Source organism: Diachasmimorpha longicaudata, chromosome 4 (assembly GCF_034640455.1).
Source record: "Diachasmimorpha longicaudata isolate KC_UGA_2023 chromosome 4, iyDiaLong2, whole genome shotgun sequence".
Lineage (NCBI taxonomy): Eukaryota > Metazoa > Arthropoda > Insecta > Hymenoptera > Braconidae > Diachasmimorpha > Diachasmimorpha longicaudata.
In genome coordinates this window covers 11,353,595-11,377,284 of record NC_087228.1, presented here as the reverse complement: position 1 = coordinate 11,377,284, position 23,690 = coordinate 11,353,595, and the positions used below count along the sequence as shown (strand labels likewise).

The following is a 23,690-nucleotide window of genomic DNA, read 5'->3' as shown; positions in this document are numbered from 1 at the left end:
GTTTTTTTTTTTCTACGAACAATTCAAAATCTCCCGCCACTTATGGCACAGCTGATTGAGGAATGGCGGATTTATGTTTACTCATCAATCCTTTCTTTACTATCATTTGCGATAAACTCGTGGAAATAGATTGCCTAATCCTAAGATTAGTTAGTTATTATCATTATTTCATAAGAGAATGGACAGAATAATTAAAGGAATAATGAAGTACCGACAGTGTCACAGGGAAGGAATGGTCAAACAATTTCAAATGGTTAGAGATCATCCAGAAGTGAGTACTGAATCAATTTTGGTAATAAAATTTTATAAATGTCTGATCATTCTTGCATATACTCCACTATCATTTCTCCACGTGGTAAATAAAATAGGCTTTCAAATACATGTTTTCATTTCTCTGTTGTTTTTGTTATTGATTTGATCGAACGATTTTTTTTAATCTGAAGTTGTTCATATGAAAGAAATATCGAGTAAAAAGATTGGCTCATGCATTACAAATAGAGATATTTAATATGTTTAATGTTTCCTTCTTATCACAGCCTAAGGCAGTGTTCTTTACATGCATGGACTCTCGGATGATCCCTACTAGATTTACTGAAACGAACGTTGGTGATATGTTTGTGGGTATGAGAAAAAAATCATGAATAATCCTGGAAAAAAAAACGGAAATATTATTTAAACTGTAGTTATTTGCATTGTACGTGGTGCACTTTGTTTTCCACTACTAACATCGAAAATTAATGCACATTGGATAAAATGAATATATAATTTTATTTATTTATTATAAATTATTATTGATTTTTGGACGTTATACCCTGCCTCCCGTCATTTGCATTTTTTCACTTTTGAATTTCAGTTCGAAATGCTGGCAACGTCGTTCCCCATTCACAACACTTTGCCGATGAATTGACGATGTGTGAACCAGCTGCGCTAGAACTCGGATGCGTTGTCAATGATATTCGGCATGTCATTGTCTGCGGTCATAGTGATTGCAAGGCTATGAATTTACTATATGCTCTGCGAGATGAGGAATTTGCATCCAAAGTATGTATAAATTATCATGAATGTTCGATCTCATGTGATTGATTGATTGATTGATTGATTGATTGTTAATCTCAGATAAATAGAAGAATTTCACCGCTCAGAGCCTGGTTATGCGCCCACGCGAGCAGTAGTTTAGCAAAGTTTCAGCAACTTGAAATTACTGGATTCCACCAGCCTATAATATTTCAAGCAGAGACACCAATGCGAAAATTTGTTGCTTACATTGATCCTGAAAATAAATTTGCCATAGAAGACAAACTTTCGCAGGTGAATACAGACATCCATCAGTATATTCACTTCCAATATTATACGACTATTAATATATTTTATTTTTAGATCAATACCTTACAGCAGCTCCAAAACGTCGCGTCTTATGGATTTTTGAAAAAAAGACTGGAAAGACACGATCTCCATATTCATGCACTTTGGTTTGATATTTATACTGGAGATATTTATTATTTTAGTCGAGGTAATAAACGCTTTGTTGAAATTAATGAATTGACCGAGGGACCATTATTGGAAGAAATCAGGAAATATTATTCCTGATTAATTATTATAAAAAAGTATTCAAATTACGGGATAGAAGGTGTAATTAATTTATTTCATAATTTTAGTATATATTTTCATACTGCACACGACATGTGAAACATTTTTTGAGCGAATCTCAGGTTTTGTGGTGGACTATTTTCTCAAATACTCAAATTAATAATTTTCACATATGTAAAAATATCTGTATGGTCAGTGAGCATGATTTGAGCATTACTACTAGTTACGGATGTTATATATTTACATTAGTATAAAAAACAAATTAAAGAAAAAAAAATAGTTTTTATTACAATACAACATTCATTGATTGTTCTCACTTCAAACTTTCATTGAATATATGGTATTCAAATCGCGAATCTTGGGGTACACAAATATTTGCTCTTATGATTGTCAAATATTGCACTAATTGCAGCTGTATAATGTGATTTTAAATAGAAGTTAATTTAGTTCTATATTGACACCCATCACAACTTGTATTTCATCGACAACTCTTGCCAAAATGCTTGGAGTTAAGGCACCTGAAGGATCTTATTAAATTATCAGTGGTTAAATTTGCCTAATAATTGTACGATCGTCTATGCAGAGTGGCCATCTCCTTACCTATATGAACACCTAAGGGGCCTGTGGCGAGCGTGAACTAGAGCATGCCACTCCCGAAAGAGAAAGCAAAACAACAAAGTGAAGGCTCATCGTCGCTACGGAGTACCGCACACTTTACACATCTGGTGAGTTAATTTTTTTTTTCTTTTTTGCCAGGAAACATGCGAAAATTGTCGACTGGCTGAGCCCAGTGCTCGTATTTTTTTTCTTTCTCCTTCTTGCGTTATACGGTAAAAGTGAAGATGCAATAGAAAAGTCACATGTTATAATGCCTCTTGATCGTTCACATTTTATAAGTTAATTTTTTTATCACAAAAAGTTGAACGTTATGGGAGCATTGTCCCAGCTGATAGTGTCGCGGATCGATTGACAGTTTGTCGAGTCTCATTGCCGAAAAAAAAAAATTTTTTTAATGGAGAAAAAGAACCGGGTTCCACGCTCCGTCGAGTAACTCATGAGAACGTAACGGTTTAAACCGAATTGGAGGAAAGTGCAAGAGGTTGTCAATAAAACTCTCCTTTTGACAATAACCAATCAAGAAACACTCAATCTATAGACAAACGCATTGCATTTTAGGAATTATAATCGATGATCACTGATACAACTCGAAAATTTGTACACGAATGGCCACAAAGTTGTCAATTAATTATGTACATATGCATGAATTTGAATTTTTTTAATTAAAAGATCATTCAACTAATTTGCAATTGACGATGCAACGATAAAAATAAGAATTTTAGCTACAAAAAAAATGTATCTATCATCAGCAGTCTTGAAATAATTTGGATCAGTTGGATCAGCAGCATCTCAGGATGTAATTAGGAGAAAAGGAAAAAATTCAGATATTTCACGAAGGCGAAGTAAAAATTTAAGACGTAGGTGGTCTTTGTCAAGTTTATCCTGCGATCTTTGGGTTATGGAAGTTCAGGTTTACCGTCACAGTAGTAGACCGCCCCCCCCCCCCCCCATTTTTAACAATAGGCATCCCGTAGACACCTTGCGTATTTTGTGGCCAAAAATTCCACCACCGTGACCTGAGGAACCTTGGAAAAAGGGCAAACCCGGTGATTTAACAATTGCCCCCGAAAATATTAGAAAATGGAATTGAGCTGTTACGGTAATTCGTTTGAAAAAAAAATCCGGCTTTCCTCACTTCTCCTCGTAAATAGCGTTTCCTTTGGCATGAGGACCTTGAGTCCGAGGTGCCACAACTACTTGAGATTAATAAAAATTGCTTTTGCAATGAATCACATGAGCCAAAGTTATTATAAAAAATAGTAAGGATGTCGAGACAACCGCTTTGTAGTAAGAAGAAAGGTTGAAATTAAAAAGAGAAAGCATTTCGATCCGCACGGCTCGTTTGTCCCGGCGTAGCATCACTATCTCTCAATCCTTTGTGGATACTAACAACTCATGAAAATGACTGCAAAATTTACAATTGACAAGGACTTTGAAGTAGAAGTTTAACGAGCTTTAGAGACACTGCATGAACAATAAGAGATACAAGGATTCATCACATTGCGATCTTCAGCTTGCACTAATAATTATTCACATAGCAAATTATTTCTTCCGAATTGTTGATTGTATTACGCGGAAGATATTGGAGAATTTGACTTTCCAATGGAGTCACAGTTTTTAAGAAAATCATGCTTAATTATAGCGACAGCGGACTGATTTATTCGGAATTATGTTAATAAGTTTTAGTTTTTAGGAAATGAAATCTTCCGGAGTAACTTTTGTATACGTATCTGTGATGATTTCTCAATAACCCAATCTACATGAATTAAGAAATCATTGTAAATTATTGAATCTCCATTTATTTTTCCAAACCTGATGATTTATAGGGAAAGTTATTTTGATGACCTCTAAAATCTTTCCCTGAGATTTTTGGAAGTACTTTAGAAGTATTTTAGATGAACTTGACAATTTCCATTTTTTTTTTTTTTTCATTGAATTTACATGGCAAATTTATTCACTCAAATTGTCACACCTGTTAGTAACAGAAAATTCCATGACAATATGGAGCAGAGAGAACATCAGTGAATCATGCCTACGGATCACGTCCCACGAATTGGAGTTTTTGATACAGGTCTGTGGTCAACTGACACGATTTTTTGGATTCAAAAGTTAAATACGACCCAGTACATTTTTTTTTCTCTCTCTTTCTTCCACGAGTAAACCGGTAGGAGGATAAGGGTCTACATGAAAATGTAGAGCATGAAAGACCTAGGTGAATACGTTGAGTCTAATGCTGAGGCCCAAAATTTTGAGAGTAGACAAAGATCCGTTAGACTTAACTGTTTAACGGCGCAACGTCAAGCTGGGAATAGTGGAACTGTAACTGATATTTATCTTTGTCGAAATGTATTTAATATATCCTCAAATGTATTTATATGTGGGGAAGGGTAAGGCAGACAAATCGCAGGTCCTAAATTTTGGGGGAAAAAATTGAACTCTGAAGAATAATTTACAAAATTCTGGGTTCTACAGTTTTTTTCTCATCAGCCGAATTGTCCCTTTTTTTGCATGGTGGAATTTCATTAAGTTTTAACCAAGGTGATTTTTCAAGTCGAATGTGAATATTTCAAATGGGAAATAACGATTTTCAACCGGTTCTTTACCATAATGGCCCATTTTGTTCTAGCTTCTCCTACATATAAATCCTTCAGGGACAACCCTGTACCCAAAATGCAAAATGAATGAAAATTACTCTACATGGCTGTTAATACTGACACTTATTGGGCAAGCATATCCAATCAAGCGTACGTCCATTATCCTTGAATTGTTTTCAATCAATTTTGCCTAATGTCGTGACAATCACATTATTGCAACTACGTCTCGGTGGAGCCGGAATATTAGTTACCAACATACCACGAAGATTCTCACTAGAATGAATTATTGTAATCATACCGTAGTCATGCCCAACTCATTTCTATATTCTTACTCATCGCGAATGATAAATCCCAATGAATTATAATAGGCTGATAGTTCCTGTATGGCTGCTTCCCATGGGGACCAATTGATATTTCGGTACGTATAGAAAAGTTTTTTAAACTAATAAAGTATGTAGAATTGATCCAAGTTATGTATTTTTCAAATAAATTTATCCATGGGGATAGTATCGTTGATTCATTCACTCGTGTCGTCACCACGTAGTGTTATTTTAGGACCTCCTTTTTTTTCGACAACAGTCGATCGAGCAAATCAGATGTGATGCAATGAGCATTGGTGCGGTGAAATTATGCAAAATTAATGGTAAAAACAGCGCATTGAAAATGTTTTTACAAACACTGTGGGAGGAACCCGCTTGTATAAACCACCCGATGGCATGCCGCATTTTATTCATTCGTATCACATTATTAATACATCTTCCATATTAAAATTCAATAAAATATTTTTTTTCTATAAAATTGTGAAAAATATGCGGAGTTGAGACGAATTATATCGACTTATATTTTCAATGACTATTTCTATCCTAATCAATTAATTTGAAGTTATTTAATTAATTTATTGTCAAATGACTTTTCTGTTAAAGAGCTATGAGGACTCACACACATCAGACTGAAAATAATAAAATAAGAATATTCTATAAAATGTCTTTGCCGGGTATTAAAATGCACGTTCTTACACACTACTGAGCCATGCATTAACGAGTATGTATGTGGCTTGTACAAGTTCAAGAACAATGGACGTCACGATTTGTAATGTATGATTTTGCCGGACGTTGGAGTCAAGGAGGAAACAAATGGGGAGATGGAGAGAAAAAAAGAGGAGGGGGACAGAGAGCTAAATACACAGTGTCAGACGAGCCACGTATATTGTGGCTCGAGTTGGCTTGTGCCACTGACCTACAAACATACTTACCTATGTTATACTATGCCGGCTTGGTTTGCTCGCTTGCCTTCTTACTTGACGCTTTGCGTTTTACTATGCCCAATAAATGTAATGTATTGGGCAAAAAAAAATTATCCAAACACTAATAGAATAAAGATAGAGTAGAGAAATAATTTGCAATGACAAATATAGAGGAGATTTCGTCGTAATTCCCCAACGATTGAAAAATTTCCCCGAAAGGAAGAAATTTTTGAGATGACTGATATGCTCTCTGATTATGAAGACAAGTTAGAAATTTGGAGAGATGAGGTACACAGGGTACGGGGAAGCTGCCTAACGGAGTTTTATCCAACAGTTAGGATAGACGAAATACCGCTCCAACTTACTTGAGACTCCTTGTCTAATGTTGTACTTGTAATAATCAAGCAGATGAATATAAACCATTTGCATTGCTCTCAAAGTTCTCTAGTTTTCCAAGCGGCTCCGATTTACTCTCCATCTCCATTGGCCCACTTGGTAAACAGGACAAATCCACTTTTTTGCATTGGAATTTATCAGCGGTATTGGAAGGAAATTGTGAGGGAGAAAGACGAACAATAAAGATGAAATAAATTCAATAGCATGGGGATTTTGTCTGAAAATAATTCAGGTGTTTATCATATGACCCACTCTTAATTTCGAGCTGGATACCAAATAGTGCGAAAAATCAAAACAAACTGCACTTCAAAGGGGGGGGGGGGAGGGGTGCATCTTGTTGGTGAAAAAAAGAAAAAATGCAATGCAATTTGCTTACACATGGGTTAACCTCTGTAATATATGGCCATTTTATGCATGATCTCGCGACGTCGATGATGTTTCATGATTGCACTGAATTATTGAAAAAAAGTCTCGCAAAGGCTTGACATGTGCGCTTTTATGTAACGACGCATGTTCAAGAGTGTGTAACGAAGTTGCTGCGGTTGCTGGTGTTAACATGGCGAGTGTTTTTTTTTTTTTATTTCTTTTAAAGTCATTTTTCGTTATTTTTTCGCAATAGCAAAATGCAATTGCAAAGAGGGATTTCTTGATGAATTCATCTTTGATTAAAAAAGACACACCATTATAACTGACTGATAGAGGCATTTCTAAGACCGCTTCACTCCGAATAAGATGGAGTTCAACTGCGTGGGGATAGTATATAAGACCAAGTAAGTTTATAAATATGTGTGCTGCTGTGTGTGGACTCGAGCTGCCGTCAGAGAGGAGAGTACATAGCTTCTCTTCGGACATAAAAGCGAGGGGAAGAACGATCGAGTGACTTGAAAAGGCCTTGGCAAGGCCGAACACCCAACGTGCTTGATGCGCGTGCTTTATCCAACTTTTTCCAATTAAAACCATTAGTTTTCTCACCTCAAGCAGCGTACAAGGAAGATGGCCTTTTTTTTGTTGTATTTTTCTTCTCAATGGATGTTTTGGAATTGTTTAAAAAATTGATTTTCCCATTTGTTAGGAAGTCTAACTCAATGACAACGAATGGGACATAATTAACAGTATCTGATGTTCTTGACAAAGTGTAAAGAGGAAATTTTTTAGCGGACATTGGGGTATAGAAAAATTATGCAATCCTATGCTAGAGTAAAATCTGCGCTGACCTTGTGTATGGTAAAATGACAGTTGAATAGGTTTGAACATTTATAAAAATTTATGACCCTGAGAGGATAAATCGGAAGTTGTGGATGAGCAAGGTGCAGGACCAAGTGGTCATAAATGGAACAGTAAAACGAGACCGATAGAGGAGTAGAAGATAAAGAGAGGAAGCCATCAGTGGCCACATCGAAGCCCGCAGACCGTTTTCCCAGCGAACGACCGTAAATTTTTCCTCCCTCAAAGCACGAAAAGCAAATTAAAGTATTGGTAGTCCTAGTTGTTGTTGCCTCTCTGTACCAATCCATCTTTATATTTATGACTCGTTAGCCTCGGATGGCGCAAAAGTTCCTTTACACTTTACCTGCGCCCATTTGATGCTGGCCTGTGCACATTGACAACTACGAGGCTCCTTTATTAGAGCCAGCATGAATAAGAACGAGAGGAGACAAGTTACAAAAGGTTTTTGGGGTTTCGTTTGCGGAAAGTGAGGAGCACCGCACAGCAGCTAACAACATTTAGTCACGCCAATAAATTTGTAAATCGTTTGGGACTAGATCTACATGCCCTACAGCTATAGCTAGTATTTTTTCCTCTCTCTCTCTCTCTATTTATCCATTTTTCCTATATCGGAGACTATCCTTGAATATTCCCCATCACGCCCTTTCCATTTATTATCATTTTTATTATATCCAGAAGTCAAATTAACTTCCGCTCGTGGTAATGATCCTTTGAAAAGGCCACAGCAATAACAAAGTACTTAATGCACAAACCTCATAATTAAAGGCACTAACGATTACCGTTGTTTCTCCTAATATTTTTCCTCACTATCACCCAACGATTCTCACCCTGTGGCTAACTTTTTTTCATTTAAATCCAACGTCAATGAAATTTTCCCGAAATTATTGATAGTTAAAAATTGAAATAAATAAAGGAAAGCACTAGAAATCGAAGCGAATACTTTGACAACTATCGGCGTGTCAAATAGATATCTCAAAATATTTTGGAAGCCCAGTGTTGAAGCGTGAAAAATAAAAAATGGGCAGTTTATGGTAAATATTGGCATGTTAAGGGCCTCTCTTTGGGGAGTGAAACTAATGACAAAATGTTGATTCCATTGATTAGATATGCTCCGTTTAAAATGTCGGCTTTTCACGAGTTATCCGGGAAAGGACGAAGACTGCCGGGTTCGTTGGACTGAAGATTCTCCACGAGCGGTGTTCTTTTGTCCCTATTTGCCCAAAGAGAGCGGAGAAGAGGAATCCTTCCGGGTGGTCCATCCCCGGTTATCGACACCTTAACCACTGTTAACCATTTTTTTCCGCACATGTAATTGAAATATCTTGTGACATTCACAGTACTCCGTAAAACTTATCCGCGATTGAACGCCTTGAACGACTGAACGAGATGCTGAAATTACCTTTTAATCGGCTCAACTCCCACAGATAAGGCGTAATAGTTTCCTTATGGACCGGCCACTCATCGAATTTTTCAAAGGACACTGGCATTAACTATTGTAATCTATCCTTCAGAATTTTAACGGCGTTGAAAATGCGAAGGAAATGCGAGGATGAATGGTTAGTTCATGTTGTATTTTATTACTGTGAAAATATTTATGGTGATCTATTGCTCTCTCGAAGGTTGTCAGTCGCGTGGAAAAACACATGTTAAAATCCATAAGGACATAATAAGAAGGTCCTTGACGGAGGGATGAAACTCGCGGGACAAAATGCCAAAATAACACGTGTGGCGAAACGTATAACGTACACAGGGAGAGCCATTTTCAACCTCCTCACTGAACTTTACAACCCTCAACGATGAATACATTGGATATTGGGCAATATTGGCTAAACTGAGTAACACGTGTTTGGGGGGACTGTTTACTGGGGAAAGTTGTGGCACACGACCCTCGTAAATTTTTCCTTCATATGTACACCAGTAAACACGCTTGTTCCACTCGTAGTGGACACGAGAGTCTCATTTAGAATTGTCATTCAAGGGTCTCATTTCGATAGTATGCCTCACACATGTTGGTCGCGTGCTACAGACAACACGCTTCTCAGCTTTTTTTTCTCCCTCGATCAAGCTCTCGCGAGGCCTTACTTTAATATGTCCAATTTTTTTTCCTTCCTTTAAATACCTCCTTGTACTTATTTTTCGGACTATTAAAATCCAGCCATAATTTACCAACCACAAATTCCCAATAAATAAAATAAATGTCATTGGAGTGCGTAAGATTCCGCAATTTTTGAAGATATCTTCGGAGCAAACGAGGAGTCAGAGAGATGGGTCATTTTATTGACAGCAATAAAATGCCCTAGCAATTTGGTCGTAACGGTAAGATAAATGTGCGGGTCCTTCGGTGCCAAGATATATGCTGCAGCTCCCACCTTTAGCCGGTCATAAATCGCTTTAGTCTCGGTCAAGGATGGACTAGCATGGAGCGCTGTCAAAATATTTTGGACCCTTCTGCACCACCTCCCTTCTCCTCTAAATGCTTCTGTAAATTGGATAACAGAAATGAAAAAAATGGCGCTGATTCGCTTACTGAAATTAACAGAAAGTGGCTAACACGCATACAAGCAGCGCTCCATCTAATGCAAAGTCTCGTGTGAGCGACGGCACTGCCAGTCACGACAACGAAAGTGTAACCAAAACCCCACGATATTTCATTGCATTTTTCTTATTTTTATCCTTCCCTCCTTAATTAAACTTACATTAAACATTTTCAAATATTTCAATCAACCCAACTCTGGCGCACCATCTCTAACCCAGTGGAAAAGGTAAATTGAGAGAAAACTGCACAATTTCGTCAAGGTCGAGCTTTAAGGGTGTTCTCCCGCATAGAGATTTTTTCCTCTCCAAATACCGTTCGACCCAACCGTTGCATTGATTCTGGACGAAAAAAAAAATAACAGAATTTTTTTTTGTTACTTCCGTGTTCAGGGCCAAGTGGCACGAATCGTGGGTAACGGTTTAAAAGGGATTCAGAATACAGTGACCATTTTTTTCCCCCATGAAAATGAAATCTTCGTACGTTCGCCAATTGAAGTTCGAGATGTACGACCCCACGAACGAATTAGTTTTTTTTTTTTGTTTCATATTTGTAACAGCAATGAGCATTAGCGGATGAGAATTGATGAGCATGGTACGTAGTTGCAATGCGTGTTTAAAAGTGTGATAAACGACCATGACGAAGTATGTGTGCTGAAAGCGTACGAGAATACCCTTTATAAATTGACCGGGGGCAGTGTTGAAGGAAAAAAAAGACTTACACATCATTCAATGCGTAAGGCGTAATTATACCAATGAGAATGGCACTGTTGAATTGTGGTAGCCATAATAGAATGACGAAATTCATTACCAATTTGATTAAGAATAGATATAAACGCTGCAGGATCGAAGGTCCGTGTGACGTGTTTGAAATATTTTGAAATTTGAGGAATAGATGCTATTACATTTTCAATATTTTTAATTGAATTTTTATTGGATTAAAAATTCACAAATAAATTTCCCTTGAAATTCATCGAGTAATTTTCTAACAATGTACTCCCCTATACTATTGACCACCTTAATATTCCGTATAACTGTGTCAAGTATATAACAGAATAATGAGCATTTTTGGTGAATTACATACTCGTTGAACGTTAACGTTTTTACATGGATGTGTCATCCAACTCATCACCATTAACGTGCGATGCAATCAGTTTAGTTCACAAATCGTTTCCATTTGAAAAATATTTCAAACCATAATCCGTAATAATTAACTACTGTCATAAGGGGCAATATTATAAATACTAATGGGAAGGGTAATGAAGAATAATATAATTGCGTTAGAATGTCGAATCCAGCAATTTCTGTTTTTTTTCATCGCAACGAGGTCAAAACACAATGTATACAAGAAAATATCTCTGAAGAAGAGGAAGCGGAACCCGATCAGCTAAAATGTGAGCACGGGGTAATCGAAGGTGGTGTTAGAAGCATGTGTTCCAGTGGACCTAGCTAATGATAATAGTCAACTATCGATGATGATGGTGACGGCGGTAATGGTGGTGGTGGTGGTGGTGGTGGTGGTGGTGGTGGTGGTGATGATGTTGGTGGTGGTGGTGGATTGTGGGAGGTGGTGAATGTGAGAGCGCAAAAAGGACCAAAGTAGGAAGAGAGAGAGAGAAAGAAGGAGCAAGCGGAAGAGGGGGCAGACAGCAACCAGGAAGAGTGGCTTCGTAGTAGCACCAAGTTAAAGTAGATGAAAGGGAGGGGGTGTCCCGCCCGTACGTTCCGAACGTCCCATGCCTTTCCTGCTCAGAGGCCTGACACCGAAGTAGGGGTCTCTGCCCGCTCACACAACGTAAGGCCCCTCACAGTAAGGGCCCACAGGCCATCCAGTTCGCTTCTTCATCTTATCCTTCGCCTACTTTTAGAAAATTAGTGGAATTTTCTCCCGCGGTTGGCGCGAGTACTTACGTTATCTCCGAATCGAATCGTCTATTACTGATACTAAACGTGTTTACAGGAGAAGAGAACAAGAGAAATAACACTGGCCGGGGAGGAAAAGAGCACATTTTTTCAATTTATTTATTTATTTATTTACTTATTTATTTTTTCATTTATATCAAAGGAGGGAGTAAGTGGACATGTTAAAAAACGAGTACACGTGAAGTCTTCACGCTCTTTTCGAAAATACCTTAGCGGCTGGCCGGTCCGCACTACTTATGATCCGTTATCAAATGTCAGTATGTGATGGTTTTACCATAATTTCCAGTGTTTTTGTTTTCTTTTTATTATTATTATTATTAATAATATTATTATTACTATTATTACTGATATTAGTCATTGATTAGATTGATCAATGAAACATAAAGTAAATTAATGAAAAAAGTGTTTTGTGATTTAATCGAGCTGGCTCTCAGTGTTTAATAAAGTCTGATGAGGATAATGTTGCTCAATTACCAGACATCAAAGTGGTCAATGAAAATACGAAGCATATAAATATTTTACTGGGAATTTTGAAAGTATCAGCGCAAGTTTAAAAGTTGGTGAATTGTTGGAAAAGAAAAACATTTTGGAATAAACCACCCAGAGGATTTGGATAACAGGTGAAGTTATAATCGTGCTTCAAGTAATCTAAAACTCAACAATACTGTGGACTTGATGTGGACTGACTCGGACTGAAGTGGCCTTACATTAACAATTTTCATTGTTTTTTAATGAGACAGAAGTCTCAATGAAATTGAACCTTCACTGTGATTCAATATTAAACCGAAGAGTTTGTAAATATTACGGGTGACAGTGTCTCGTTCAGTGGATACGTTTGTACGAGGAGGTCCCGCGGACAACACAAATACCACTCTGGATACCACGCTGCTCATATGTAAGTTAAATATCGCTCAATTTTCCAATATTTCAATGTCAAAATATTGACTTATCAAGTTGGGTAGTTTGAATTGAGGGCTCAAGTAGGCGGGAAACGATGTCAGTGGGACCAGCACGGTACCAGCAGCATTGAGCCTTGGTAACGGGTACTTGGCTGACCGTGTCATAAAGAGGATCTTCCTCAACCCAAAAACATTTGCCTTGCTGCTTATGAAACTTGATAAAATTCAACAGAATGCTGACACAAATCATTTCCAGGTCTTTGGACCTGTAGATCGTGGCAAATTTGGAAAAAATAGAGAAAATATTGAGATAGGCAAAACGGAAAAAAGATAAATTGAGCGATGGCGACTTTGCGGTGAAATTTCTCCTTTGAGCGTAATAACACTCTTTCCATGGAGTGCTTATAAAATTAGTAGTGGGGTGCATGAAACATAGGGGGGTGTATGGGGTGAGTAAGAGAGAGAGGATATGTTAGGCAAAATGCCGTATGCTCACATAAAAAAAATGCCGTGTCCAATTTGATGGAATCAATTTCCAACTGTGTTCAATTTTTTTCCACTTTTTTTTTTCTCAAATTTTCCGCTAGATATATATGCTTTATTCCACCTGCTAATTATCGTAAAGTTTATTATGAGAGTGAGAAAATGTCGAAAAATAAATAAATAAATGGAGAACTAGAAATAGCAAGGATGGTATTTAATAAGAGTAGACGATGGAGGAAGACAGGATGACTGGACAACGGAGGTATTCCCCACCTTCCTGTTGTAGTCAGCAGAAAGTGGAAGGGAGAATTGGTGGTGGTATGGCTCGACTTCTGCCTTCAAGCTTCAAGAGTAGGTCAGTGTACCACATTAACCGGTGTTACCAGTTAGAGAGAGAGAGAGAGGGGGAGGGGGGCTTCCGACTCGTCAGTTCCGCAAGTAACTATAGATACTGAGCTCGTAAAACCCGCTTACAAATCTAGAAATACAGTGCTATCCCTCATGCTGCTTTGCTCATTACAAATTATTTTCTCTGTTTCTTATCTGAGGACTTTGAGATTTATTCGTCTTGAGACCGTCAACTCTCAGACATCCGCGAGAAATTATCGGCCTGAAATGAACATCTCGCATTTTTGTGGGGGTGAATGAATATGTGGAGGCCAAGGTTAATTACAATGTACCTTTGATTGCTAGATTCATCCGTCATGCTGTGGTGGTACTGAGAATTGATGTCGAGTCTCCTAACCTTTAGCTCGCACTTTCTCCGTTAACCAAGTCCTACCGCTAATATCCCACTATTGATCCTATCCCTCATCTCTCCAATACTATACATAGTTGAAATTTTAATTCAATTCACTTTTCTTCAAATAATCTTTGAAAAATCACGCCAATCACTGAGATTTGCCCTGCTCAGGCGCAGGGCCAAGGAATTGAGCTCAGGTTTTACGATGCTGGCACCCAGGGAAAAGGAGGACATGAGCGCCCACATGCGGAACTTAATACACAGAGTCCAATTAACGAACGGTATATTGACGATACGAATTGTCAGACAGTGTGTCATTTGCCGTTTACTATTGTACTTGACAATTTTTTTTCAATTTCAGACGCAAAATTTCCTACGCTCTTAGAAAATAAATATTCCAATTTTTTTCCACTTCTCGAGAATTCCCTTATTCATTTGAATTCTCAATTAGCTAAGATAATTTAAGTGTTACATTACTTTATATGAAAATTGGCAATTCCAATTTTACCGCAAAAATCAGATAAATGTTTACAGCGTACAGACTTGACAAATATTTTTTACCAATGTTACACTGGACTAACAATCTCCAAGCTCTCATGCAAATTTCATCCACATTTTTCAAATACGAGAGACGAACATTTAATACCCACATATGGACTGTACATGTGTACGTGAAATGCGTGCCATGAATTTCGTGGACGTGGCCCACTGCCTAATTGTACCGTTAGAAAGATTTTTACGGTTTGCCTATGCTGATAGAGGAAAAGACTCAGCCCTATTAAGTTTGTTCCACTTGTGCAAAATGAGGACTTTCAAATAGGGCAGCTATTTTTTTTTTATCTACAGTATTCAATTGTATTTTCTCCTAAAACTATTAATCTTTATCTATGGAAGAGCTTTATCGGCTCACTCATTATATTACCGAGAATAATGTGAAATTGCTTGTTGCTTTTTTTTCTGGGGATCATGGAATTAGTAAAATACCGTCACAAATAAATGATAGTAATTGTAGATAAAAAGACACTACTACGCCTTGGCCATTGAATATCAATAAAGCGATATGTTCTCACGGGGTCACGTGACAAATTAATCTCACTTATGCAGCTCTCGGGCATTGAGCTCACCAGGCTGAGCGGAACTACTTGCTTATTTTCACACTGCTCTGCTCTGCTTATTAATTATTAACACTCGTGAATTTCACTTGAAGCCCACATAACATTAATTTCTCTCGCTTTTGTAATGATAAACCATGTGACAGTTTTTCAATACCGCTATGTACAAGTGTCGATAACACCCCCATTCAAGTAGAAAGAGCATAAAATTACTAAAGTAAAGTTTTCTAACGTGACAAAAGTTCTTAATCTGTCCGATTTATTAAAATTTTCGACAGAAGAATCTCGCAGATTTAGTGAATGGTTCAATTGATTTATTGAGCTTTGAGGATTGTATTGAAAAAAAAAAACAAAGGATAATATTTTAATAATGAGAAGAACAAAGCGATTCGTTAATAGCATTAACAAATAATAATTTCATAATTTTTACCCAGTGCAGTTGATTCCCGACTGAATGTAGGTCAATCGGATAGACACATATATGTAAAGGCGCCATTTTTCGCGATGAAAAGGAAAGCAAATAACGCGCGCTTACGCGCTAAACAAAACGAAACATACAGGCAACTGTACCATCAGAAGAGCAAAGAAATTGGTGTGGAAGTGAGAGGGTTATGCGGGGAAGAATGGACAAAGGAGTGGGAGAGGGAGAGGAAAGAAGGGGTTCTGTTGTCGGACTAACGGTGCTCTGTTCTACTTATTTGCTCGGCGGCTCTGGCGCGTTGGTGCTTACCTGCGTCACGTCTGCACAGCTTTAACCAGACCATCGCGCACGTGGATGCATATTGAGCCTGGCAAAAATTTGAGCTCCTCTCTATTTATACATTAATACTGATTCGGCCTACAAATTATGCACCGAATATCGAATTGGGGATTCCTTAGCTTTTAAAAACCTACACCATCATCTTCCTTCTCCTCACCTACAATTTAATGGAATGCTGAGTCACTTTCCTCTGCCGGAAGTAGGTCGATTGCACGAGTGATCGCGCGCAGATGCCTGCTTACTGCTCTCAGTGCTTGTAGAAAACAGTCATGATGTATTAAATACGGATGTACAGTTGATTATTTCATCTATAGTATGTGATCTCCATTTAAAATTCCGGGTATGGAAAATATAATGATTTCTCTTTTTTCCTATTTATCGAAGGATCAACTTATTATCGCATGGGGTTTTTTTATCGAGAGCACCAGAAACATCCATCATATGCATCCGCATTTGGTTTTTTATATTAATAAGATACGACGATACCTTTCGGTAAAATCATCGGCTCCCAAATTCACTTTGAGGTGTATACCCAGTGATCCCATTGATAAGTGGCTCAACAACATTGTCGTAGGCCGTTCAATGAAAATAACCATCTTCCTCTCTCTTTCTCCTTCTCTTACTACTCGCTTCCTCACTCTCTTGTTAACTTATTTTTCATTGGTTAGAGTATATTATTGGCTTCCACGCCACTGGATAACGGTACATAGTGAGCTCGGTTTGTCTTACCACTGGATGATCCCCCACCGGCACTCCAACTGAGCTACTTGACAAGGACGGAGGGGTCCCCCAAGCATACACATGGACAAGGACGGTTCAAACGATTCTCATCCAAACACTGGTGAAATGATCCAGTGGTAGCGACCATTTTTTTTTTTTGGTGTGAAACATTTGCATGATTCACATGATGGGAATAAACTCCTACCACATCCGGATCCTTCCACTTTCTTAACAATTGTAACTTCCTTTGAATTTCCAAATATGTCGTATTTCTTTTCATTTCTGATAATAATAATATAATTGGCATGTTGATCACATACGTATATTTTAGACTCCTTGAAGACCAGGTATTGTGTTTGATTGGACAGAGACGTTGTACCGTGCTGTGAGTGGCTGTGTTGTGTCCTACAAACCCAGTTAGTGCCAGCTAGTGTCTTTTTCTCCTACTTTTTCCCACCTAGGCGGTGATTTTTTTTCGTTATTCATTTATAAATGGAATGAACATTGTTACAGGTCCTCGCGGCGCCGTTGGCGGTTGCAGCACCCCCGGCAGTAGAGTGGATCCCTGGTGGAATCCTGGTCCCCTCTTTCCATCAGCTACTACGCCAGGACCACCAAGGATCGACGAGGGGCCTCCAGGAAGTCACAGCAACATCAGCAATACCACTAATAATCCATATCTGGCATCACCTTCATCGTATCATACCAATACTATCACTGCCACCACCACTACCACTAGCACCACCACCACCACCTCCACCGCCACCGCCACCGCCACCGCCACCACCACCACCACCACCAATAATAACAACAACAACAACAACAATAATAATAACGACCACCAGCAGACAAATAGAAATTTGACGTCACCGTACAGTGTCGCCTCGGCGACGAGTCCGTCTACCTCATCGCCAACATTTGGCCAGGTGGACTCGTTGTCAAGGTGCTCGGACGCTATAGGAATAAATCCAAATAATTCAAATTTACCTGAAAACGTACTATCGAATTTACTAGCAGCGAAATCAACAAACTCCTCCCATTTAAATCCTCATGGTATCGAGCACACTGTCCAATCGAATGGGACAGTCTTAGCAACTTTATTGTCGACGTCTAGTAATATAGACTACACACCACCTCCTAATTCAACAACGGAATCATCAGCTGTGAGAAACCCTCTGGCTGGTAATATCACCGTTGCTGCCTCATCGCCCTCATCGTCCACCTCATCGGGTGATTCTTTAACTGGAATATTGCCATCACTGAATGTCAAAATCAAATCGGAGGATCAATCACGCCGCGAAGAGTCCTCGGGTTATTGCACTTCACTATTAAGTTCACTCCTTTCAACTTCGCGCATCTCAACAACCAGCAATCTAGAGGAAGAGTCTGCGGATCAACGAGTTGACGAAGCTAATATCAAAGTTGAGTATTCGCTCAGTGCAACATCGCCGTGTAGCAACGTATTGGAAGCTGCTGAGGAGGACCTCGTCGCAACGTCGCCGTACGACATTATTAGCACGAGTGCGCGGTGTATAAGGCAATCAGCTGGCGATTGTCGCAGCCAAGTCTCACCAACATCTGAAATAGTGATTGACATGAAATACGAGACGCAAACGGGTCCCCCACCGGGACCACCGCATTTAACATCGACAGGAGTTGAACCTCCCCATAGCAGCCAGGGCAGTGGAATGGTTATTGGTGCATCATCCGGTGAAGTTGTAGGAGTTGACAGTCTGTTATTGCCATGGGGCACAACTGGCTCCGATTTCCTCGAACCACCGGACGTCAAACAGACACCGGGAGGTCTTCATGACGCCTGGGAGACACTTCTTCTTGGCTCTTCAGTTGGTGTTGCGTCGGCACAATCATTGGCAGAGTTAAAGCCCTTACCACCGTTCACAGGATATACTGGTCATCTAAGTATCAATGGTATTCCTGGTCATCATTATCATACAATAGCTTCATCAGCGCAACGACCAACAATGCAGTCGTCATCATCGCCAACCCCATCATCCAACCAAGAATATTATGAATCGTCAGTCGTTTCATCTAGTACGCCCTGCCCTCAAGCGAGTCAAAAGCATCAACATCACCACCAGCAACAGCAACAGCAACAGCACCATCAGCAGCAGCAACAACAACAACAACAGCAACAACAACAACAACAACAACAGCAGCAGCAACAACAACAACAACAACAGCACCAGCCGCAACAGCATCACCATCAACCCCAACAATTACCCCAATCAACGCAACAAGTTGACTATGATATTGAGGATATTGCCGAAATAATCGGTTCGGCGATTGCCGATACTACTGTACCTGGAAGTAATAATGGCCCTGGTTCTGAGCATGATCCAGATGCCTCGAGAGACTGGATTGACATTGCTGAATGGATCAATACAGCGTGTTCACCCAAGGATCACGATACTTCATCACCAAGTCCCTATTCTCAGATGTACACTTCAACCAATTCTGGTGGTCAAACACATCAGCACGGCTCAACACTCCAGAGTCTCCTGACAACTGGCTATGCTCCTCTTCTCCAAGCCAGACTCCAGGCTGGCAATGCAAATATGCAAAATACTTCGTGCGGTGAAACTCCCTCATCGACGAGTCCCTATCCACCAGTCAGTCCACCCGGTAGAGTATCAACATCTTGCAGTCCTGATCACTTGCTTCACTCGTCATTCCCTGCGCCATCCCATCCAAGAAAAAGATCTCGGCCAAATTCCTCCAATCAGAATCCCTCGAAAAAGAGCCCAGCAACATCTGTCCCAGCGTATGGTACAGAATCAGGGCTCATCGGTGGTAAAGAGAAACCTGTTCATAGATGTTCGATATGCAATCGAGGATTCCTCAATAAAAGCAATATCAAGGTACATCTCAGAACACATACCGGCGAGAAACCATTTAGGTGTGAAGTTTGCGGCAAAGCATTCAGACAAAAAGCCCATCTCATAAAACATCAACAAATTCATAAGAGAATCGGTAGGGATTAAGAGAATATCAATGGTGTTAACTGTGCATTGGCGCGTCGTGAGCTTTAGACTCCACCCCCTCTCCCCCTTCCCTTCATGATTGAAGGGGGATTCGGATTTTGAAAAAAAAAAAACATCATTTCTGACTTTACTTTGCGCGAGATATCGAATCCCGTAAAGTGTAAAACACATTCAGGGCGCGAATCAGGGTATGAAACCTTGTTGAAAAGTGCACAAATAAACGAGACGATGTATGAACACTAGATGAATGGTGTTTAATAACAACAAATGTGAGTGTAGCATGTGTAAAGAAAAATATAATATATAATACGCCAGTGTTCCTTACAAGCAAACGGTCATCTACTTTGATCTGTTTCAAAAGTCTCTATCGTGTATATAATTTATCGATGAACTTTACGTACTTTGATATGAGGTTACTGTGTGACCTATTTACCAGATATTTCAAATATATTTATATTTTTCATGAAAATCAAGCGAGAATCGTATTTTTTTGCTAGTTGAGTGGAATAATGACGCATACAAAAGTTGCTATTGTAAGCATGAGGCAGAATAAGTGATTTGGTAGTATCTCCCAGCTAATGTACCTAAAGAGTTTCTTTGTCACGTGCTTCAATATAAATTTATTGTAATGGTTAGCTATCTTTTCTTCTAACGTATGAAATTGTTATTTTAAATGTTCATTTTCCGAGATTTTTTTCCCATTCCCGTGCATAATTAACTTCTCAGATAAGAAGTTCTTATTATTATTATTATTATTATTATTATTATTATTATTCTCATTATTATTATCATTATTTATTTATTTTGTCAATTTCCTTCCTCATGATAATGGAACCTTTCTTTTTTCTACTGTAAGATAGCTCATTATTCAGTTTTACACGTAATTTAACACATTTGCCTTCCCGTAACTCATATTATTATAATACGTTTTTATTTCATAAGCTCATTTGATTTCTATCAGTTATTAAATGCCACCCTTTCTTTCTATTGCAACACGTCATATTTGACCTTTGTCATTTCATCTTGGAATTTTCGGGCAACTGCAAGATAAGCAATAAATCATAAAATTTATCAACTGTTTTTTTTGTTTTTTTTTTTTCCAATCTAATTTAAATTAAGAAGCTAATGCAATTTTCCCCTTTACGAAGAAAAACTTATTCGAGTATATTGTTAATTAGGAGTTTTAATTATTTATTTGCGGTTACTCAGGCGGATATGTGTTCTTTTGTATTTTTTTTCTCCCAATTGTAGTTGTACAAAGTATTCAATCGAAATTTATTTATGTACGCATATTTATGTTTTGTTACCTCGAAAAGCGGCTAGACAAATAACATAAAAAAGTATGTCGATTGATCAATGGTCATGGCAAAAAGGAAAGCAATCTCAATTGAATTATTTTCGTATCTCCTTCTTTATCTAATTATTTTATTTATATGAATTATTTATTTCGGCGGTCTAGATTAAGTTGAGATTTATTGTTTTTGGTTTATAAAAAACTACTAACGCAGGAGATGAAGAAGATAATAAAAATGAAATCAAGGCTGTGTTCTCTCCTTCCGATCAAGGGTGATCCACAGATCTCACATTCAACATGCTGCTGACATTTTCTAGAGATGTTTTGAAAATTCCCTCTCTCGAGTTATTTCTATTTCTCTTTACAATCCCTAATCATTTTTGTAATTTTTATCATTTTCGATTACGCTTCTCAACTTGTCTTCTTTAGTGTGCAAGAATAAAGAACAAAAATAACACGAAAAGTTATACGACACACCCAATTAAATATGTATAAATACATGGTACCTAGCGTAGCTGGCTACGCGATTTCTTCATAGGTTATAAAAGATGATAGGAAAAAAAAATCTTGTACTCGAAAAAAAAAATCAAATCAAAAATGGACCCTAAAGTATACGAATTTCGCATCATGATGAATCATAAAATAAAAAAGCGCATAACTGGAATAGCTGCGAAGGGATATCTTTCATAGTATATATTACGTGACAAGTGTGAATAAGGAGAATATTTAACCTCATGTGGTGATATTTTTAGACCTCCCTTTGTCGGAGAATTGGCAGGAGAGCGAGCCTTCTATCATTCTTCTCCAAAATATTATCACACGAGTTTAACATTCTCCCTTGTTCAACCTGTGACCTATACTATTTTTTGAAATTAGTACTTGGAAAGGTTCTACTTTGTTTTTATTGCTATATTGTTACTAAATGAAAAAACTTAGCAAATTGTGTGAGTATGCGGTAGGGAGGGAGAGGGGAAGCCATGTTTATATATTAAACGTTGTGTGAGAGTATCACAGTGGCATTTTATTTCAACTGTTCGGCTAATTCACTAGAATTATCGATGAAATTTAACCTGATCTACAATCACGTAGTGCACATATTTAGTCCGTAAAATACTCAGATTATTTACAATGATAAGTGAACACTGAGGAGCACTTGAACGTATATGTAATGGCGAAAGAATGGCTGTGCATTAGGAGAGCTTGCAGCCAATTTACGAACTAATGGCGTTAGGTGATATTATCAGCCACACAGATAGATACCACAATACCGAGTTGGTTAAAATTATAGCAACCCAAGTTTGTCAATGAGAGGGGACTTATCCAAGCACATATTTCAAAAAATCAAGAGAAATTAAGAGAAATGAAGAGAATTCATAATAAATCGCAGTATTCTATTTATATGTAATTTAATTAATTAGTAAGTTAGATTAGTAAGTGTGTAATTTCATAATTCATTTGAATTACCAGCTTAAGAACAAAAATAATGTGAATCTGTTGTTAATAATTTTCTCACAGTGTTATCCCCATTTACTTGTCACTATTTTTTTATTATATACAACGATGCCTGTTGAATGGTTTTTTTTTGGTCTCATTTATTCCTACTCCATATTTTTCAGAATTCGATAAAAATGAGGAAGAATGACGGATATCAGTTCTCGGTGGCGAAAAAATGATAAAAAATTTAGAAAACAATAGAATTTACCTTTAGAGAAGAAAAATACCAGTCGTTTGTAAAGATAGGGCTGAGTTGAGCCACCGGCCTTTTTTTACCTCCAGTGTGGCTTATATATATAGTTATATACCTCACAACCGGTAGAGGCCAGTGACCCAAATTTTTTGGACCGCCCGATTCTGCCGGGTGATGCTGTCGGCTCAGAATGTAGCGGGATTGTTGTGGGAAATACTCTCTGATTCCCCCCAGCAACTCCAGCAGGAGAAACAAAACAAACAGGTCTCATATGATAATGAGTATATAAGAATAAGTATTTTTTTCATATCCTCTCCCCCACCAATAAATTAATTAATTTACTTGGAAAAAGAAAAAGAGATGAGATATTTGTGAAAAAAGAGTTGGATAAATGAATTGCAATTTCTAATTTTTAACGTGAAATGGTTATAGACGTTGGAAAAAGTTTTTTTCTCTCCTTGTTTTTTGAGTGTACGTCGAAGCATATGGTTGGTGGCATTCGTGTCTCGAAGAAAGTCTTTCACCGGTACACAAGCCACGAAGCGATGTGATCGCGTGGACGATGAAGGATTGTAAAGGTGGGGAAAAACCGAGGGAGGTGAGATGGAAAAGGGGAAACGGACGAACGTTGGTATACTTGCTTGGTACCAGGCACCGATGTGTTCTACTTACATGGCACACTTACTCAGTCTGCCTTGGTGCGCTTCAGGATCTTGCCTCCCGAGTCTTTATTCCAACAGAAATTTTCCAAATTTAGCAGTCATCAAGTTTACCATGAGGTTAATCTATTTCAAGTCTCGACTAATCTACACTTCATCTTAAGGATCAACTTTCGAAAAAAAATTCCCCAAGTGCAATTCATTGAACGGCA

General features: G+C 38.2%; 2 protein-coding genes across 4 annotated transcripts; both read left to right on the top strand.

The window, feature by feature from the left end:
* The first annotated feature begins 33 nt into the window (after window positions 1-33).
* LOC135161138 (beta carbonic anhydrase 1) lies at window positions 34-6,680 on the top strand. The gene is made up of 5 exons (XM_064118447.1): window positions 34-271; window positions 537-621; window positions 854-1,041; window positions 1,117-1,308; window positions 1,378-6,680. The coding sequence occupies exons 1-5, from the start codon at window positions 179-181 to the stop codon at window positions 1,585-1,587; spliced, it is 768 nt and encodes a 255-aa protein (XP_063974517.1). The 5' UTR covers window positions 34-178; the 3' UTR covers window positions 1,588-6,680.
* Window positions 6,681-10,775: 4,095 nt separating this feature from the next.
* Ich (ichor) lies at window positions 10,776-22,704 on the top strand. 3 transcript variants are annotated; one of them, XR_010298862.1, is made up of 2 exons: window positions 10,776-13,015; window positions 17,350-17,489. XR_010298862.1 is itself a non-coding variant. In XM_064119709.1 (2 exons), exons 1-2 carry the CDS (start codon window positions 13,733-13,735, stop codon window positions 19,836-19,838), a joined length of 2,697 nt encoding a protein of 898 aa, XP_063975779.1. In that variant the 5' UTR covers window positions 10,776-13,732; the 3' UTR covers window positions 19,839-22,704. The 3 variants fall into 3 exon arrangements, 2 of the variants coding, with proteins under 2 accessions (XP_063975779.1, XP_063975780.1); XM_064119709.1 differs by having other exon boundaries at window positions 10,776-13,940; window positions 17,350-22,704; XM_064119710.1 differs by lacking the exon at window positions 10,776-13,015 and adding an exon at window positions 13,969-17,073 and having other exon boundaries at window positions 17,168-22,704.
* The last annotated feature ends 986 nt before the right edge of the window (window positions 22,705-23,690 follow it).

What these genes read in the sequence shown, in the direction of transcription:
- LOC135161138 (XM_064118447.1), top strand. Translation starts at nt 179, where the DNA reads ATGGACAGAATAATTAAAGGAATAATGAAGTACCGACAGTGTCACAGG. An exon ending in TGGTTAGAGATCATCCAGAA is followed by an intron (nt 272 to 536) that starts GTGAGTACTGAA and finishes TTCTTATCACAG; the next exon opens with CCTAAGGCAGTGTTCTTTAC. An exon ending in CGTTGGTGATATGTTTGTGG is followed by an intron (nt 622 to 853) that starts GTATGAGAAAAA and finishes TTTGAATTTCAG; the next exon opens with TTCGAAATGCTGGCAACGTC.
- Ich (XM_064119709.1), top strand. Translation starts at nt 13,733, where the DNA reads ATGGAGGAAGACAGGATGACTGGACAACGGAGGTATTCCCCACCTTCC. An exon ending in CCGACTCGTCAGTTCCGCAA is followed by an intron (nt 13,941 to 17,349) that starts GTAACTATAGAT and finishes ACATTGTTACAG; the next exon opens with GTCCTCGCGGCGCCGTTGGC.